General features: G+C 35.8%; 1 protein-coding gene across 1 annotated transcript in view; it reads right to left on the reverse strand.

Annotated features, from left to right (window-relative positions):
- Positions 1–20,260, reverse strand: part of LOC107694805 (nephrin-like) — a 69,496-nt gene extending 49,236 nt beyond the window's left edge. Inside the window, exons 1-3 of the mRNA XM_016494492.1 lie at positions 20,197–20,260; positions 9,554–9,748; positions 7,036–7,158 (exon numbers count right to left, since the gene is read on the reverse strand). Coding sequence (XP_016349978.1) covers positions 7,036–7,158; positions 9,554–9,748; positions 20,197–20,260 — 382 coding nt within the window. The remainder of the gene's footprint in view (positions 1–7,035; positions 7,159–9,553; positions 9,749–20,196) is intronic.
- Between the last annotated feature and the right edge of the window lie 1,295 nt (positions 20,261–21,555).

The raw sequence follows: 21,555 nt of genomic DNA on the forward strand, positions 1-21,555 counted from the left end.
CTCTCTCTCTCTCTCTCTCTCGCTCTCTCATTTTCTGCAGATGAAGCCAGGCTCATCACTTGTTGTGCTAGAAAATACATTGTTCAGGCACATAGATTTCCAAGTAAAGACTGATGGTGTGCTCACAGAGCAGGCAAGCAGGTAGAGCGATTCTCTCTCTCCTCTCTATGCGTGTCTTTCACTTCATCCCTCATTCTCACTCACTCAACTTTTGACTCAGTGCACGATATAAAGCAAAGCTTAAAAAAGCCAAAATGTGCTTCCTACAACAACAGTAAAAAAAACAAAAAAACAATAGCAATGCTAAGGCAGCTGTAAAACCCCCATATTGTGCGGATACACCGACACACAGACACACAGACACACAGAGACACACACACACACACACACACACACAGACACTGACACAGACACAAACTATGCTGTTCTCTGCTGAATGTGCTCCACTGAAGGAGCTTCCGAAATGAGTGAGGGTTCTCTAGCCTTAATGCACATCTATTTTCAAATATATTTTGTGCCATTCATTGCTATGGTGCAAAGAGCGATCCTTTTATAATCATTCACTCATCTTAGTTCATCGGGATCCAACAAAGTTTCGTTATAATCAATAAAGCTCTCTACACTACACAACGAATCTCTCTTTTAACATATAATGAGATGATTTGCAAGTGTGCAGAATACAGCGCTGGAAAAAAACTCCAGCTTTGCGAGCAGTGAGTGGATTCTAACATTAAAGCCTCTGATTGGCCATTGCGTTCAAGAAATCAACAGATATGTCAGTGATTGGCCACATTGTTCACCACTGCAAAAAGACGTAAAGAGAAACGTTTGACTCTCCAGAGCGCAGACACAAAGAGGCACTGGATTGTTTGCCAAATCTGTAATATTATTATTACAGCCTCAACTGAGGGTGCTCTTTCTTTCATTTGAACACCCCTGTAGAACAAGACCTGTCTCTGATATTCACCAAATCATTTGCACGCTCATCGTTTTATTTTCTGCAATGGATCACGACCCATTGTGTACGCCCGGCCTAATAAAACAGCAAAACGTAATTTTAATAGATTAAATACAGCAAAACATAATTTTAATAGATTAAATACAGCAAAACACTGCACTTACCATATTAAGTATTGCGAAAAATTGTAATGTTATAAACATTTCATACAATTATCATACAGCTTTATATTATACTGTATTGTATTTTTAATGACAATAAACATATATACACACATATATATATATATATACATATATAATATAAATAATAATAAATTTTTCTAGTTATTTACACAAATTATTTACAACAAACACTGTAATACTCCAATAAGAAGAATGGTCAATTTTGATTCCATGGTGACTTTAAGAAAACCGAATAGCTATTACTGTCAAGACTAATATAATTTAACTCATTCATCTCAAGTCTGATGTCATGGACGTCCTGCTGTAACAACAAATTTAAATGACTAGGCCTCTCAGCCTGTTGTGTGTGTGTGGGGAGTTTATGTCTGTGTTACTGGCAGCATTGGGATCCGAAGCATGACAGCCAATGGTTAGTCAGGCAAAGCTTGGGACCTCAGAGAAGCCCACCTGAGTTGCCCACCATATTTCCTGCGACCTCTCCTCCCTAGACAAATGCACGCTCACATGCACAAAGCAAATAAAAACCCACTAGCCCCGTGGTAATTCGAACACTCTCCAGTTACATCATTCTTCCTCTTTTCCTTTCTGCTGCAGTCGAGCTGTGGTAGAAAGCAGGTGTGTGTGTGTGTGTTCAGCAGTCTGTTCTTTGTGACCGGAGAGAAGGGATGACCATATTTCCTGCGACCTCTCCTCCCTAGACAAATGCACGCTCACATGCACAAAGCAAATAAAAACCCAGACACACAGAAGTACATGTTTGCATGCACAAGAACAGAGATATGAACACACACGAGCGCTCAGGCGGGAAACATTGAGCTGCAAAATTGGATTCATTAGACAAATGCAGATGGATGGACAGATAAGGAAGATAAGAGGCTCATTAGCACAAACAGATGAACAAACCCCCTCAGTTTCTCTCTCACACACTCATCAATAAACATATAAACATGCAAATGTTTTCCTCCAAACCAATTCGCACAGTGAATGAAAAGATAGTCAAAAGGCAATAATTTTATCACAGACGCTCTTTTTCAAGATCTCTCGCGTACAAATAGACACATTTCCTGGAGAAATAAACAAAAACAGTTCCCTCCTACATGGACTTCTAGATCAGTCACACATTACAAATGAATGTTGATGCAGTTTGGTTATCGAGATAACCGCGACAACAGTGATGTTTACTTAAAGGTGCACTCAGTAATTGTTCCCTCATTAAGAAGTTTCACACATAATGAAAAGAATACTTCAGAAAAATATTGTTAAATTATGTACAGGGTCATGAGTTGAGGACTCTACACATATAAAAGTGGTTTGATTCTACATGAATGGGTTTACTCAAATTGACATACATTTTCAGATCACATGACCAGCCAAACCCTTGAATTTAGACTGAATTAAGGATGCAAACATGATTCAAAATTGCAGAAGTAAAATTAAGTGAAATTCAATTAAATTCATATGACTGTAATTTTAACCCTAACTTTAACCCTAAACAAATGTAAAGGCTGGGTTGACAAAGTCTTATTTGAATATTTTGAAAAACCTTTGAAGTTTGAATGTTTATGGGTCTTACAGACAGACAGATCGCTAAAATAACAGATAAAACAACAGAAAAAATGATAGCACGAGAGATACAATTATAGAATGATAGAAAATAAAATGATGGAACAATAGATAAAATGGTCAGACAGACAGACAGACAGACAGACAGACAGACAGACAGATAGATAGATAGATAGATAGATACAGACAGATGATAGATAGATAGATAGATAGATAGATAGATAGATAGATAGATAGATAGATAGATAGATAGATAGATAGATAGATAGACATATGAAAATATATATGCATAGAGGATAGACATGGATAGATAGGTTACGTTTAGAAAAAGACATTTGTGTCTGAGACCAGTCATTCAGTCAATGGCGCTGCAGATGCTAACATCTGCATTAGCTGAAACTCCTCCTTTCTTTTACCACTGATGTCATTAACTAACAGTGATTCAGCAGCAGATCAAGTGCATTTTGAGAATTGATAATGAAAAAAAAGCATACTTTTTCTTGGAATGACACACATCGATCGTTCACAATGAGTAAAGTAAACAGGGTCAGCTGATGTCAGGTTCACTTTGAGCCAGAGAAACTACATATTTGAATAGAGTTGAACTCTTACACGGCCAGGTAAGTTGAGGCAGATGGAGGGTCATTCTTCTATTCTAAACCCAACGCTGCCTCAAAATGAAGACCATCTTTTCATATGGTCACGTGTATCTGCACAACCTCTGTGGTGCCCCCCCACCACACATCAGAGCCTTGTTAGACCACATGAGCAAACATAGTCTGTTAACAAGCTTTGACCAGACATGCCTCAAAAGGCTTGAGTACACTCATCCACAAACACACACATACACACGGTTACGCTGGGCTCAGGTGTGAGCTTTGAAGCTAAGAGCCATTGAAGCAGTCACATTTCTCCTCCTCTGCTCTCTCTCTTTCATTCCCTCTCTCATTTCATCTCATATTCTCTTCTTCATACTACTGATCTTTCCACCTTTTCCTTCGCTCCGCACTTCTCCTCTCATCTCCTCCCATCTCGTTCCTGTCTGAAGGGTGCAGCAGGTGCAGCTGAGGCTAGAGAGATAACAGCAATTTATCCCCCTCTCTGTCTTTCCTGCTCTTATATTCTTCATTTTTAGCCCACCGCATATGACAATAAACACTTTCAACACTCAGCGAACAAGAGTTGATTTACGAAAATCAGACTGACAACTGATAAACAAAACAGTGTCCGAACCAATTACCGACCATAGCCTAAAGACACGAGTCCACTTCCCTACACGCCACACAGTCCAAACAGACACTAGTGTGCTCACAGTCTCTTTCTATAGCTTTTCCCAGAGCAAAATAACACAATTCCTGCTGTTCACGTTCAGTGCTGGGTGAACATAACATAACAAATTATATTTGATCTCAAGACACACCAGAAAAAAAAAAGGTTGTTATGTTATATTACAAGGTCTATTCACAACAAACTTTAAATTACTTTAGCTTTTTAAGCCATGTTTGTTTGTCTATTTATTTACAGTAATAAATATAATAATAATAATAATAATAATAATATATTATTAGGTCTATTTATGGCAAAAACATTGAACGGCTAACTTTAGTCATGTTTATGTATGTATGTATAATAATATAATATAATATAATATAATATATGTGTGTGTTTCATTATATTATATTATATTATATTATATTATATTTACAACTTTACTAAATGACTAACTTTAGCTATTTATGTATGTTAATATCTAAATATAATAATAATAATTGTTCATGATGTTAAATACAATCACACAAAACAAGTGCACCAACACATGCTAACTATGAAAACCGGTTTGCACCTCAGATTAAAAAAATAAAACCGTTTTCAAATGAGAAAGTGACATTTTATATGTAAGGATCCTATTACAAGAAATGAAACTGCAACAGTGAGATAAAAAGACAAAGTCACAATTGCGAGATATAAAGTGGTATTTTTAACTCTGAAATGGAAACAGGTTTCCATAATTAAGTATTTGAAACAATTAAAAGTTACTAAGGCAGGCAAAACAAAGCTTTTGAACCAGATCGGAACCTGTGTGCATTCGTGAAATGCTAACAATGCTTTGCTGGAGTGGCTAGTCGGGATCAAAGGAGAAAAAGGACATGGCCACATTATTGTTCAGGATTATAAGGTGCCACTTGAAGTGACATCCGTGGTTATCTTCTGTCTGTGTGCGACAAAGAAGAAAAACACACACAGAAGTGTTGAGAAAGCTTCAAGGCAGTGCCTGTGGAGATAGCTATTGATGCTGTGGCCACGCGCTTAGCTTCTAGCAAGCCAAGGGTGATTCATCTTGAATTAGGCCATTATAAAACATATCACATGGACAGAGAGAATCCAATTAAGACCCTGCCTCATCTTTTAGTCTCTCACTCTGTCTTGCTTTCTTTTTTTCCCCGCCTCACCACTCCCCTCTGTAAAGACATTATGCCATTTGGATTGGATTTACTGAGGTAGATTAGAAGCAGACACAGCAAAAATCCAGCCCCGAATGGGTGCAATGGTGAGGTAATGGATGGGAAAATACTGCTGCCTTCAGCACTCGCATTTGCGAACGTCCATTTCAAAACATCATATAAACAAAAAGTACCCTTTAATATTTCACTTACATATGGCAACACTAAACAATAAGTAAAAAGGAGAGCAATGCCTTGCATTTTTCAGGGCTCATTTAAACACTGTAATCAAATTAATTAAATGACATGCCTATTAATCATATATATCAAACCTGAAAAGCCCCTAAATGAAAATCATTCAAAGACATTAGCCTAGTATTATTGTGGTAAATGTGTTAAATAACAAACAGATATTACAAAAAGTGTATTTGTATAGTCAGTATTTTGTTTGTTTTATCTCTAAAACTTGGATAAGAAAAATGCATATTAAGGAATTTAAGTAATTTTTATTGCATTTAAAACATTTTTTTTATATAAGGATCTTCTATATTCCTGCTGATTAGCAATATCACACTTGATGGTTAATTGGCAAATTAAAAAATTAAGTATGGGAGTCAGGATTAATAATTATAAAAAAGTAAATATAAAAATAATCATTTTCAAAAAGTGTGATTTTATAGAAATATATTTTACAAATATTATACATTTATAATATGAAATAATATAATACATTATTACAATATAATTTATAATAAATAAATATGATAAATTATTTTAATTGTAATTTATTGTATAATTATTAAATAATTATAATTAATTATATAAAATATATAGTCCTTTTTTTAATCAGTTCAACTCAACTGAACAATTCATTTGTCCAAGTGATTCTAGATTCATCAATTCGCTCACAATGATCCAATCTGAGCTGTTCTCAAGTTAGCAGCTCACTGACTCTGTCTCCCACTCATGTTTGAATCAAAACGAGTCAAGAACGGTTGAGTAATAACATCCTTGGAACTCGAGTGCTTAAGGAATTGACATGTTGAAACGGCTCCAACGATCCTCAATGTGTACTCTGATTGCAGTACACCAGCACAGAATTGAACCAATAGCTACCAGCATCTTTCACTGAAATCAATTTGACACAAAGTCAAACTCTTTCCCTCTATGAATTTCCTTCAGGTATTCTTCAGGGCAGTTCGGCCTCACAGGTTCATGCAATACAAAGAGAATCACAGTCAAGTCACAAACCGATATATTGCACTGACCTCGAAACTCAAAACTATGGTAAGAAATCCTGCACTTGGTCAAAAAGTGAAACTTTCCCAAATCTTCATTTCCCTCTCTAAAACCATAGCAGCACTTGACTTTATAAAAGTTTCTACAGCAAAGGACAAAGCGAAACCCATCTGGACATGTTATATTTCACCGTAGAGTTTAAAAAAGAAACTAAATTAAAGGAAAAAAGTTATCACCCACGAGCAGGAGGATCTCTCTTCAGCTCAAGTTGTTCATGCAGGTTAGTCTCAGATGTTGCCCGCTATAAGTGCCCTATCCGCTGTGGCCAAGCACGCTAACTAATTGGCCACACCACTAATGCATGCTATCACCGCTGTCATACACCTGTGTGACCAATTGGACTTTATCTGAAGTGTAGCACAAGGGATTCTCCACCACACTGCAGAGAAACTCCACGGCTCATTAGTACCCTGAATGTGGCTATGGTGACAGGTTTAGGTTTGCCACCGCGTGTCACCTTTTCAGTGCGTGCGCAGCCATTAGCGGCCTTGGTTGAGCGATCTGTCATGCCTAAAGTTGTCCCACATCCTGCTTCTCCCCATTTGCACCCCCCTCTCCTTGCTTGGTGGTAAAAGATGGGATTGCTTACTCTGCACATTGAGCCAGGCTGTGCGGGACATGATGGCGCGGCTGCTCACGGACCGGCCCACTTGGCACTCGTAGGGGCCGTCGTCTTCCAAACTCACGTTGAGAATTTGAAGTTGGTACTGGCCTGTAGGAGAAAGCAGGCGGAGCAGAAATTATGAGGAGGAAAGAAAGGAATATGAGAGAAATGTGATCTTATTGTTCACACGGACAATGGAGCGGAAAAGACTTGACAGCATTGAATGAATATTCAGGGTTAGGACAACTTAAACTCCGCTGATAGCATTTGTAATGCTTTGGGTTTCTAAAAAGCATATTTGAAGAGTTCCACCATTAATACAAATTTGGAGATTTGGCATGTTCAGATGCTTCCTAAAATCCACTTTTAATTAGCTAGAAACTAATCGGAGTAAAGAAATTCCAATTGTCAAATGGCAGTGCAAAATTTATGTGCAGTCTCAAATTAATGGCCCAAATTAGCGACGAGCGTTATACAGAGAAAGATTTTGTGATTCATTCTATTTGATGCAGCCCTTCGACATCGTTCCTTTGTGTGCAAGGTTCTTGTTATTTACTTGCAGAATATCATGCCACCAAGGTGTTGTTTGTTCAACTACCATTCTTCCAGGATTAATGGCTGCTCGGGCGAAGTTTATGCAAGCTGTTCGAGATTTGAGCATTTTTCTTTTCCCCTTTTTTCCTTTTCTCCTCCCCTCTGAAGAAAACTAACATGCAGAAAATAGTATCCTGATATGACAACTTCCACGGCTGAAAAAAGGAGGTGTCAGGCAGGATGGCAGGATAATTAACACCAAGCAGCAGCAATTTTCAGATCTATGTGATCTTTGAAGGAAAGGAAACCACTTTCAAATCATTAATGATTTTCCACTCTCTTTAAATTGCACTCGGTACACGCTGACTCGGTTCGGGATGTTTGTGAGCGCGTGTTTGAAGAAGTCCAATAATTACCCCTCTGTCAACCAATATGAAACGCCAACGGGGACTCTGGCCCGTCCTCTCACTCATTTCCTTTTGCAAGGTATCAGAGTGTGTGTGCGCACCTACGGTTTGTCACGGAGAACTCATGTGGATGTGTGTCTGCGTATCAGTAGATTAAGGTTGGCAGGGTTAACATTAAAGATGCTTTCAGCATGTCTTTTTATGATATCATTTGTCCCTTACATGGCACTCTTTATCCGTCATGCTATCAATGCCCGGCGGCACAAGCGGTAGTATTCAATAGCGTAAGCATTTTATAAGCATTTGCACTTGCATTTGGCACAAACTGCCTCTCTCTCACTATGTCGGATAGCAGCCTTTGTCCTCCACAAAGAGGAGCAGATGCTCAGGACTTGTTTAGCATTGTCTTTTAATTGGCTTTTTTTATATGTACAAAGCAGGCTGGCCAAGCATCATAGGTTATTCACTGCATCAGCCCAATTTATCTCAATTTACTCTCAATGCACATTAAAAATAGGAGTAATTCAGAGCTGATTTTACTTTATTTATTTATTTATTTATTTATATGGAAGGGAATTGGGGGTGGGTACTGAAGTCCTCTCACTCAAAAAAAAAAAAAGCTAATTTCTTAAATCTGTCTCCGGTGCTTAAATTAGAAGCCCTTTGATAGTATCTCGCTAAGCTGTTTTTTAAGAGAGCTGAGCGCATTTTGATGAGGAAGGCTGCATCTAAACTAGAAATTGAGACTGAGGCATCTATAGCCATTTGCAGATTGTGATCAAAACAATAAATAAATGTATAAATAATAAATAATAATTGATGTGCATTGAGATTATGAATAACATTTTTTTCTAATGTTTAATGCTAATGTTTAATAAAAAAGCTGATTTGTTTCCTCAATTTGTCAATTTGTCCCAAACACACCCGGGCATTTACCCAAGACAACATACTGTATATTTAAATGGTAATTACCATATGAAAATAGAAAAATGGTAATTCATGCTAATAATCGTTCACGCTGAAAAAAGGTGACTTTTCCCCCCTTAATTTATCATTTCTCAAACACTCCAGTGCATTTACCCAAGACAATAAAAATATTAATAGTAATCTCACAAAATATGTCAAGAACATTCTGGGTCACATTTCATCCCAAATAAATAAATGATAATTTATCAAATATAAAATATACAATATTTAATTAAATTCCAGTGATTTACCCTAAACAACTTTTTTTCTTTTGATTTTAGGGTGAAATATGACTTTTATGGCAAGTTTTGTGACATTTTCTAACTGAATAAATGAATAGATGATTGAATGAATGAATGAATGAACGAACGAACGAACAAACAAACAAACAAACAAACATATAATTAATTCTTTACTTTCTCAAATTGAATTGCACTGTAGCATCTGTTTGGAGAACAGTTTCACATTCTCGTGCTCTTTGGGGACAGTTGCCCACTCACGCACATCTAACAACATGTCAGCAAACATCTCAGCAACTCGTAGACGTTTGTTTTTAATCACCGCATGTCATTCTTTCCATCCCTCCGAGTTCTCACCTTTCTGCTGGTCTCCTGTCATGCTGTAGCGTGGGTAGCCAGGCAGTGATCTCTGAGGTCCCAGGAGCAGCCCATCTTTAACCCACTGCACGGCCCCTGAGGCCCTCAGCACTTCACACTTCAGCAGAGCTGTGGCCCCCGCCCTGACCGTCACATTACGTGGCTCTGTCTTGAACGCCTGCTGCCCACACACACCTACAAAAAGAGAAAGACAACAGAAGAAATTGGGAGAGCTGATGCGAGTCAAGGTTAGGACAGAGAAATCTTTCATTACCAACACAAGCTTCTATTGTTGAAGGCTGCAAACATATTTGCTGGAACTAACTAACTAAAAGTAGAAGTGCTACTGACTTTACAGCACCCTTTTCATTAGTCAGACAGTGGCTCAGGGTTTTTTGTTTTGTTTTGTTTTTTAATGCTAACGGAACAAGTTGTTTTTTAAATGTCACATTGACAAAGTAGATGCCATTTTTTATTCCAGTGAACTGGTCCTTTCTCTCATATGTATGCTGGAAAGTCTGATTCATATTAATGAATCGGTTTGTTACGTGTACCGATGAAAAGACTGATTATTTTCAGTGTATCAGCTCATCTAGTTGGTTCTTTCTCTCATATATATCAGTGGAAAATCTGATTCATTCTAGTGAATCTGTTGATTCAGACAAAAAATTACTCTAGATCAGGCTAATATACTATGCAGTGGAAGTTTGAAGCCACAACAACTGAACCTCGAAAAGCAAAAAGGGAAACGAAAAGCACCCGCAATAAAACACGAATCAGCATAGTTTGCATAGCATTACATTTGTTGTGCATCTACTAGAACAATCAATTCCAACAAATAACCTTTATTTTATATAGCACTTTATACAATACAGATTATTTCAAAGCAGCTTTACAGGGATAAACAGGAAAATAACAATTCAATGATGTAAACTGAGATCAATTCTGATGTAAAGCAGCTTTAAAACAACAACACAAGTCAAAACAACAACGGCATTTTATGCTACTTATCTGTTCATAAGTCATATTTTTCCAGATATCGTTCTTTTTTTCGTTATTAGGAGAGTTCTGGTGTTGTTAGTGACATTCGCACTGATCCATGAATCCATGAATCATGAACACAGCGGTGCGTCTCAAGCCAGATTCTTCAGTGTAGAATAGTGGAGCCGAATTTAACAAAACAATGTTCCTCCACGAGTTACTTGCAGTTTTGCGCTTCAACCTCAAGAGGGCCAAAAGTTACATAGTATAGCTTAAATGCCAAACTATGCACTTAATAATATAAATCTATTTTCAGTATATTTACCTGTATGATGTTGTCACCATATCCATGTCTCCACAATTAAAATAATTTAAAAAACTTGGTTGTATTACCAGAGGAATTCAAATCTCAAGATTTCAGGGCCAGGAATAACTCAGATTGAGTTAACAGCTCTCATTATCCGAGTGGGATCCAAATAGAGCTCAGACATTTCTCTTCTTTAATTATTCTCTGCCACTGTGCCGAAGGTCAACAACTGTGGTCAGAGAGTTTTTTTTTTTTTTTTCCTGAATGTTTGAAATGGCAAAGGTAATTTAATGCCCTTCAAGCTTCCTTCTTTTAAAAACTTTGTGTGGCCTGGTGGTTATCACATGTGCTCTTGAACTGTGGTGCTCATGCAAGCAACGTGAGTTCAAACCCGGTGGTCACAATGTGGTTTAACGGTTCTTTCTCTCATACCCTGAAAAATCTGATGTATTCTAATGAATCAGTTAATTCAGGTGATATATGTCAAAAACATGAATCAAGTCCATGCATTTTATTTAATAGTGAAATATTTAGTTAAATAATTACAGCTACGCTATGTAACTTATTTATTTTTTAACTGTTTTCACTCTTTTTTTTCAAATGCTGTAAAATACTGTTATTATTACAAATTCTGCTATTGTTTTACTATATCCCAAATGTTCTGAATATTCTAAAATATTCTACAATTCTAGCTGGTTTATGAAAATGTGAACAATGTGAAACATAATAAGAATGGTATAATGCTTTAGTACATTATTTTCATATTTGTATTTGAAGCAGGCATCATTCATATATTTCACCATTAGTCAAGTCATATTTCTATGGCTGTATGTTTTAAAAGTGTTCAGTGAATTTCAGTTGTTAACTAAACCCTGAAATACAATTAGGCATATTAGCTCTCATTTCTCCTCATCTAGATAGCAACTTTTGAATAATGTGACACATTTAACCTCTTTTTCCTTTTATAACTAGTGTCCAAAATTCATATTGAAGACTCAAATGTGGGTAAAAAAAAATAATTTTAGCAAACAGATAAAATGGATTGCAGGTGGATAGAGAATAAGACCCAGGCTTTTGGTGGTGCAACTGTTTAGTAATTTTCTTCAATAGTTCTGCATTAGATTATGCAGAACTGAGTAAATCCAGCATAATTTTGGGTAACAACAATTATGCTTTACATAAGATTGTCACATATGGATGCTGAATTACTAGGGCTGCCATGACACTCTCCCCATTGAAGGAACATTTTCCTCCCACTATGATGTTGTACTTAAGCATTGCTGTGCTGTTCCTCATCTCTGTGTATGTTTTACTGACGACAGATTGGAGCCAATTCAGCTCTGCAAATGAGTCAATAAAGTAATTACAGAGAATTAAATCTCTCCTCAGTGAGAAGGAGAGCAGGGAAAATGAAGGTATGAAGAGATCTCAAATCCCCTTGCTGTTTTCTCAGCTGTCAATACACCTACGGCTAATATCCACCCAGAAGAATGATGACTAGGCTACAAAAAGACGCCTATTTCCTCACCACTTGTGTTGTGGCATTATGATTTGTGTGACACCCATCTGCTGATCATTCTTTCGAATGGAGTCGGCTTGTACCTGTCATAAACATGATTTAACGGGACATAACACTAACGATGACTCTCCGACAACCCCGTTGTGTAACATCAGGAATGCAATTGTGGAACCTCTGTGTGGGAGATCCTACCTAATTAAAAGAACGTGACATTCAATAGTGGTTTAAGATTTAAAGGAACAGTGCAAAACAAAAATGTAATTTTTGTTCACCACTACAAGTGAATAACAACTTATAGGGATAGTTCACCCAGAAATGAAAATTCGGTCATCATTTACTCGCCTCATTAAAAAAATCGGTATGACATTCTTTTGGCATTAAAGAATATATTGAAAGCAAATGAAGTCCAAACAACATTGGACCCAAATGAAAAGCTATCATATGGTTTCTTAAGACTCAGAATATACTCTTAAAAATAAAGGTTCTAAAATCAGACATATATGGTTCCCTTTACCACTCATGGAACCATTCCAATACACAGAAGGTTCTTTATGGTGGAATAAAGCTTCTTTTGATTATTAAAATGATCTTCAAACTAAGAAAAATTATTGTTTTAAGAACTGTTTACTGAAAACTACTTGGGGAACCCAAAATAGTCCTTTCTTGGCATTTGCTGCAAAACCCGCTTTTTGGAACCTTTGTTTTGTGTGTACATGCTTTTTTGTTGCCCTTTACCATCAATAAGACCTTTCCATTGCACAAAAGGTTCTTTTTATGGAGGAAAAATGTTCTTCAGATTATTAAAATGTTCTTCAAACTAAGACAAAAAATGGTTCTTTTAAATAAATGTTTACTGAAAAGTTCTTTGGGGAACCCAAAATGGTTCTTACACTCTGAAAAACAAAGGTTTTTCTATTGGCATCTATGGATCCATCAACAACCTTTAACATTTACACTCTTAAACATAAAGGTTCCAAAAACTGTTTTTTGCATTAAAACTGTAGAAGAACCATTACTGGTTCCTCAAAGAACCTTTCAGTGAACAGTTCTTAAAAGGACACTTTTTTTCTTAGATTGAAGAATATTTAAAAAAAATCTGAAGAACCTTTTTCCACTATAAAGAACCTTCTGTGAAATGGAAAGGTTACATAGATGTTCTTCATGGAACCAAAGATGCCAATAAAGAACCATTTTTTTTTAAAGAGTGTATGTAACCTTTCTTTTGCACAAAAGGTTCTTTGTAGAGGAAAAATATTATTTAGATTATTAAAATGTTCTTCAAATAATAATAATAAAATGGTTCTTTGGGGAACCCAAAATTGTTATTTTATGGCATCTCAACAAAAACCCTATTTCGGAACCTTTATTTTTACCTTTACCCTCCACAGGGTACAAACATGTCCATTGCATAAAAGGTTCTTTATGGTGGAAAAAGTTTCTTCAGTATATTAAAATGTTCTTCGAACAAACAAAGGTTCTTTTAAAGACTGTTTACTTAAAGGTTCTTTGGGGAACTTAAAATGGTTCTCTGTGGCATTGTTGCTTTCTTCACTTTTAAGTGCTTTTTTTTTTTTGGTGTTTTTGTTGCCCTTTTTGGAACTTGACAACAGCTGTATGGCAAGAGTGGCCTTTATTTTTGGGTGAGCTATTCCTTTAATCTGATACACACAAGTTAGCAGGCGTTTGCTCTTTTTTTGTGAGCCCTAGATGTACCTGGTATGAAGTCGGCATCAGACTTTTATCAGGCTCCTCTGATCCGATCGTGGCTTCAGCCAGCCTTCAAAGACCTCTTACAGACTATGATTACTCGGACACTCTTTAGAGTGAAAAAGCAAATGTAGCGCAGACAAAAGGGTCAGCTATTTTAGGACACATTTTCTTGAAAGGCCGCTCCCGAGGGCACGGGCAATACTTTTCAAACCCCGGCACCTCTTTTGAGCCAATGACAAATATCCAGTGCATCTGGGCACACTCGACTGCTCTCAAAAGCCCGAACAACAAAAGCTGCAACTTCACATCAAGACTGCATCAGTCACCTCACGTCAAACTTGAAGGACACAATTGGACACAAGCGACAAGCCGAAAAACACATTAGCATAATGTTTACATAAATTAATACGTAAACACAGCAGCAAGATAATCAGCATGGCACATTTAAATGCTGCAGCCAGCCGTACTCATGCGCTCCCTTCCCTTCAGCTGCCTGAGAAGCAGTGATAGGAGAGGAAAGACATGTCAAACACGCACCCCGGTCTGATTCCGACTCCTGATGCGGTGCGTTGATGTCTCATTTGAACAAGATAGTGACATGGATTAAGCTGCAGCATAGAATCTGACTTTTAGTTTATAGCGGGTGACGCTAAACTACAGCTCTGGAACAGAAAGTATCAACGCTAATGCGATGTACAACAATGCATTATTCTGCTCCTTTTGTAGTCCAAATAAACACGACTCTGAGATTTGAATCACAACCCATGTGCGTTCCATTCAAGGACTCAAAGGAGATGGAATTTCAAAGTCTGGATCAAAGAAAAAACACATTTTTGCTTTGATTCAACAGGGAACGGTCGCTTTAGATTGGTGGTTGAGTCATAGCTTCAAAGTTATGCATAAACGAAAACGCATGAGGTGCTTCAACACAACAATTTGAATGCTTTCGGCCTTGATTGGTCAGATCAGTGATTTGCAAAAGTGCTTGCTGGAGACTTCTTTTGCTAGATGTTATATTCAGACATAATTAAGGTACAAGCAGAGTCTCATATTTCACATATTGCAATCTCATGCGATCTCCTTCCCTATAAAGCTTGTTGCACATTGCATAATGTATGAAAAGACACGACAATCAAAGCAAAGTTGTGAGAAGGAATTTTGGACCAATGAGATTCAAAGTGGGCAGGGCACAATTACTTATAATTTGTGATTGTATAAAACAATTATATACAAACTATACAACAATTATATACAAATTGTATACAATTTTAAATTATATACAATTATATACAAACAATTATTTTAAAATAATTTAGATACTATTATAGTTTTTGTTGAGATTTTGAATTAGATTTTATTTTTTATAAATTTTAGCTAAAGTTTTAGTAGTTTTGTTGTGTATTTTTGTCATTTTTATTAGCTTTTTGTTTTTAGTTTTTATTAATTAAATTTTCATTTTAGTTTTAGTTTTTTAGTTAAACTAAGATGAGAAATTCTGCCTTGGCAACTAGCTGAAATAAAATAGGTTTACATTTTTTAATATATATTTTATTTCAGTTAAAGATTTTGTTTCAAGTAATAAACATGATTTCATGTTCAAAGAATTATTTATTTTGTGAGTAGCCATGTAGTCAAGGTTTATTTTATAACACTGATATTCCCCTTACAAATTTCCAAGCATTGTGTGCTGAGCTGGTCATGGCCACTGAAGCTCTGGTAAATCACAAGTACTTTTTATTATATAAGAGGTGGCTTACATAAAATGTCCTCGAATCGTTCCTGTGTGTCACAAAAAATGTATATCTAGCCAGTTTGGCCCACAAGCAAATGTTCAAATCTTCTACTCTCACAGCTGCATGCAGTAAATGCTCCCTCACCGGTTCTGCACTGCTTGACAAAACTGCATCTGAATAGAAAGAATGGCCGAGGCAATTTACTGTACGCCGACAGACTATCCCGTATTAGCATGTCTCCTCCCTCAGACAGTCATGCGCTGTCCGCCATTTTATTTTAACAACATAAATTATTAAACGCACAACTAAAACAACAACTCTTAATCTATAACTAGCTAATTGAGGCATAAAGATATTGGAATATAGCAAGACCCCAAAAGTAAGCTAAGGTAGATAATGTTAAGCTGTTATCAGCACCAAGTTTATGAAAGAGAAGCTTATTTTTATTACAAAAATATATACACAGGAAAGTTATTTTTACACAGAAGACAAAAACTTTAATCAAAAACTATAAGTTAAATATTAAAATATTTTAATACCACCCCCGAAATGCGATCGATTTTAACCCTTTGACGTGCCGCGCTTTGGCTGGCGCTGAGCCAGAGAAAGACACGCTCAGTGCTTTTCGTATATCAAAACTCTTCAGTGTTTTCAATCGCTTTATTTAATTTATTTTAAGATTTCAGACATTTAAATAGACATTTCAATTAAGTACTAGCAAAAAAAAGACATTTATAGTTTGTTAAATACACACTGATTTCTATGGAAAGCGTCAATAATAAACTGACTGCAATTAAAATCTGACGACGTGTTTTATTCCTATCAAATACACATTGTGTAGGTAACCATAAAGTTTACTCTGTTTTCTCCCAGTTCACTGGCCACTTACTTTCATGTATTTCGTGAGAAATGGGTGAATTTAGGTGATGTAAATTCGACAGATCCATACCACAGCGTCCAGCGCGCATTATAGATCAACTAACATGGTCATTAAGGTTGTTTAAATGACAAAACTAATTAATTTACACATATTTGACAATCAGAATAGGCTGTATCATATGGTTCACGATGTAGGCTAGTTAACAAGTTTGTGGATATTTTGAATAAAAAAGGAAAAATTGCTTGTTGCATTTTCCCATTCTGCCTCCATATATACAATGTGCTTGGCTTAACGCCACGTGACGCCACGTGGAGCGCCGACCTGCCTTCATCCTCTTTGGTCTGAGAAGCTTTTGACACAGAATCCCAGGCCTTCCTCCCTCGTCTCTTCATCATTTTGCTGTGAGCTTTTATCTCATAATAACTGTGTTGCCTGTATATTAGCAGGCTCCAACAATCTTGTTTAGTAGAGATGAAATTGGTTACTGTATGCCAAGGCTCAATTTGGACTGGATGGTAGCATATGTTGTTGCATGGCACCAAAGGAAATAATCTGCTTTGTGGAACATTCTCATTGCCCGCATAGAGGAACCAATGTGGTAGTCTTTATGTCTGCATTAATGTAGAACAGTGCATGTGTGTTTAGCTGGATCTTGTGTATTATAAGACAGGAAAAATGTAAGAAAATTATTAACAGTAATTTAATGAAGAATAAAGGCTTCATGTGATAGAAAAAATGTACAAAATTATTATTTAATTATTACATTTCATATTATGTTTTATTTATTTATGAATACAAGTATTTATTTCCATTAAATAATTTACATTAAATAAATTAATAACAATAATAAAAAAAATAGTTTCAAATCAAAAATCAAATAAAAAAAAATTATACAAACCACACTAAAAACCACAGAGTTCACCCAAGGGTACAATTTCAGTATAGAACTTCACATAAAAAAAGAAATAAAATCAAAGCTAAATAGAATAATACAGTAAAATACAATAATAGAAAAAAATTAAAATATCATATTACATAAAAAAGATAAAATGAACACGTCTGCTCAAACCTAATGGTCATTACAAATAGTGAAAGCCTCATCAAAATATTTTATTAAATAGTTTTAACCAGTGTTATTATAGTTAACTTAAACTAAAACCATAAAAAAATATATTAATATCTGAATATTAAGATTAATCTGAGGTGAAATTATTTTCTAATCTTACCTCTATATTATTAAAGCATTCAATAAGAAAAAAATATATATAGTACACAATGTACCCAGGGTTAACTAAAATATAAAACAATAAAAAATAAACATTAAAAACATTTTTTGTTACTTGAATTAAAATACATTTTTACTGAAATAAAATGTGCAAAAACCTATTTTATTTTACTTAAGCTAGTTTCCAAGGCAATATCATTTTCATTTATTTTAATTTGATATACTAAAATAATTAAAACTAAAATAAAAATGTATAAAAACTTTATATATATATATATATATATATATATATATTAGCAAAAAAAAGACATTTATAGTTTGTTAAATACACACTGATTTCTATGGAAAGCGTCAATAATAAACTGACTGCAATTAAAATCTGACGACGTGTTTTATTCCTATCAAATACACATTGTGTAGGTAACCATAAAGTTTACTCTGTTTTCTCCCAGTTCACTGGCCACTTACTTTCATGTATTTCGTGAGAAATGGGTGAATTTAGGTGATGTAAATTCGACAGATCCATACCACAGCGTCCAGCGCGCATTATAGATCAACTAACATGGTCATTAAGGTTGTTTAAATGACAAAACTAATTAATTTACACATATTTGACAATCAGAATAGGCTGTATCATATGGTTCACGATGTAGGCTAGTTAACAAGTTTGTGGATATTTTGAATAAAAAAGGAAAAACTAAATAAAAGTCATACATCTGTCATACAGCGCTATTGTGCCTGCATGATGCGTCGCTATTGAAATAATAAGATGATACGTATAAATGATTTAAATATTTAATATTGTTTTTTTTTTCATGTACTCTTGGGGGCCCCCTGGTGGCCAGGGGGGCCCTAAGCAGCCGCTTAGTTCGCTTATGCCTTGGGCCGGCTCTGCACTATTCTATGGTAACTACGTTTTGTAGTTTAAATAGTGTGAGTAGTGCGTTCACACTGAAAATTCCAAAAAGAAAAAGTGCACTTTAAATACCTGGATGATGCACTTAAATAACCGAAAAAAATAAGTGTGGAATGTTAGACACTTCATGCACTCAACTGTCGCAACATTAATTACATAGCGAAGGGGGAGAGGCTGTCAGACTCTGATTATGAATGACAGAATAAACTTATATAATTCATACTCTACATGGTTGAGTACATAGTGCATAAGTACATAGTGTATAAGTGCACAGTGTATAGTGCATTATTTGGGACGCAGCTAATGTCTCGTAAGCAATGCAGGTGTTTTGTAGTTGGATGTAAAAGTGAACATGAGAGTCTTCATTTTCTCCCAACATCAGAGCCACTGAGGACGCAGTGGATTAGTTTTGTTTTTGATGGTAATGTGCCACCAAATACACCTAAATTAGTTTATGTCTGCGCAAATCATTTTACTCCAGATTGCTTTCTGAATGAGGGACAATTCAAGGCAGGTTTTGCTAAAAAGTTAAAACTCAAGGATGGATCAGTACCCACTGCTCATGATCCAGCTGCACCTCTAGAAGAAGTAAGTCTCACACTTTATATTTGTTATGAATATATGCAAATCACCTTTCCTCTTCCACGGAAGAGGGGGCAGGGTTAGCAGAGCTAATTAGCATTTAAAGAGACATGCACCGAAATGGCTCGTTGTGAACAAAGCTGTTTTTGACAAGGTAAAAAGGTGTTGTTTTACACGACCACTGAAGAATTTTAACCAAAGTATGTTGCAGACATTTCATGAAGACCCTAAAGAATCATACCTACTTGTGGAAAATGGGTACCCGATGTCCCCTTTAATAAATAAAAATAATAATAAGTTAATGATAATACTAAAAAAAAAAAATCTCATTCAAACTCTTTCTATTTAACTAAATTATTCGTGTATTGGTAGATAAAAAAACTACTGCAAAAATCTAACACGTGCATTTCAAGGGTATCAATGGTAGTTTGACTGAAAAGTTACCATGGTAAATTTGTGTAGTGGTGTAGTTTTGTTTAGACTAATAGCAAAGCAGTTTAAGTATGCTTTTCTTGATTTTGCTAAACCTCTTTTTTTTTGTATGTGCACCTTTGTACAAAGATGCTCATGCTTTGATGAAGGATTATATTTATTCATGTAATATGGCACCTTTGGCAGATAATTGTACCGATGCATGAAAACTGGTGCAAATGACAAAGCTGTGGACACAGTAATTGGTATAATGACTCAGGGGGTTTTAGATTAAATACCTTAGTGTAATTATTGTGTAAATGGATCCATATAATGAATACAAAATAGTTGTATTTGGCCTTTGAGTTTCAAACTGTACCTTGGAGCTCCATCTGTAGAAAAACCCAGGCACTGGAGAGGACGAACGAAAACCAGAAACCCATCTTTTCCGATCACACACCAACAAAACAAATCTGTAAAAATAAGACCGAAAGTTACATATGTAAAGAGATACACACACATGCACGTAAGAGGGTCTAGGACGTTACAATGGCTCTTGATTTTTTTTTTCTCTCTTTTTTTTACCTTCACAGTCCACTGAAGCACTTCCTTTGAATAAGTTCAAGTTTTCAGAAAGAACCTTAGGAACACTTCAAAGTGAAGCCCAGGGAGTGTTTCTATACTGCATGGAAAGAGCTCTCTCAAGTTCACGGCCATTACGCCACACTTTAGCCTCCTCCACTACTCCCTATCTCTCTCTCAAAGCCAATAGCGCTTGCATTTCAAGTCAGGCTGCAATCTCTTCCAATTCTTCCAATTACTGGAACAAATAATAGTGATTTACTTAATTAAAAACTAAACATTTTTTCATCTAAATAAACAAAAGAAATTGAAAGCGCTGGCTCCTTGAGGCATCTCCCTCGGTCCATTAGCTGCAGTCCAATGGGCTTTGATAGGAATTAACTCACACTCAATTATACTCTGTGCCCGCAAACAGTCCCAGACGCCAAACCGTGAATGCGCGACTGCAATCTCCGTGACTGGATGGACGGCTTTCGGTCGGAGCATACGCACGCTGTATTTAGACATTCTTTAAACATATCCCTTCATTTTCTCTGTCTGTCTTCTTTTTCATCACATGCACCCAGAGAGGTCTTTAGCCTTTCATCAGCACAAGCTCCCAGCATTGCTATAAAAACTCTGTTATTTTGCATGGGGGCACTTTTATGTTTAATACTTTGGTACTTTGGGAAAAGCATTTTTACATACTATTAATGGGCCTTTTCTAGGTTGGTAAGGTAAGTACATTTTTGTAAGATTGTATTATGTCATCTCAAACTAAATTGATTATTTCAATTTATGTCGTAATATATTTATGCCTTCAGAAACTTAGTTTTGCAGTTTAATTTAACATTTCAAAGCTCAAGGTCATAATAAATACTACAAAAAGAGGATTCATGATTATCCTTTGAGTGACATTTAAGTGAAATGTTATCATGCCAGCTTTATGGAATATTTCATTACTTTAACTCACATTTTAAACACGTTTAATAAAACACTTTTACCTAAAATTGAAATATATTCACAGCTGTAGATTTTTTTTTTTATTAATTAATTTGATTATTCAGCAAGGATTCATTAAATTGATGAAAAGTGCCAGTAAAGACATTTATAAAATTGCAAAATATTTCCATTTCAAATAAATTCACGGCCATTACGCCACACTTTAGCCTCCTCC

The sequence above is a fragment of the Sinocyclocheilus anshuiensis genome, unplaced genomic scaffold, assembly GCF_001515605.1.
Source record: "Sinocyclocheilus anshuiensis isolate Anshui unplaced genomic scaffold, SAMN03320099.WGS_v1.1 scaffold2688, whole genome shotgun sequence".
Lineage (NCBI taxonomy): Eukaryota > Metazoa > Chordata > Actinopteri > Cypriniformes > Cyprinidae > Sinocyclocheilus > Sinocyclocheilus anshuiensis.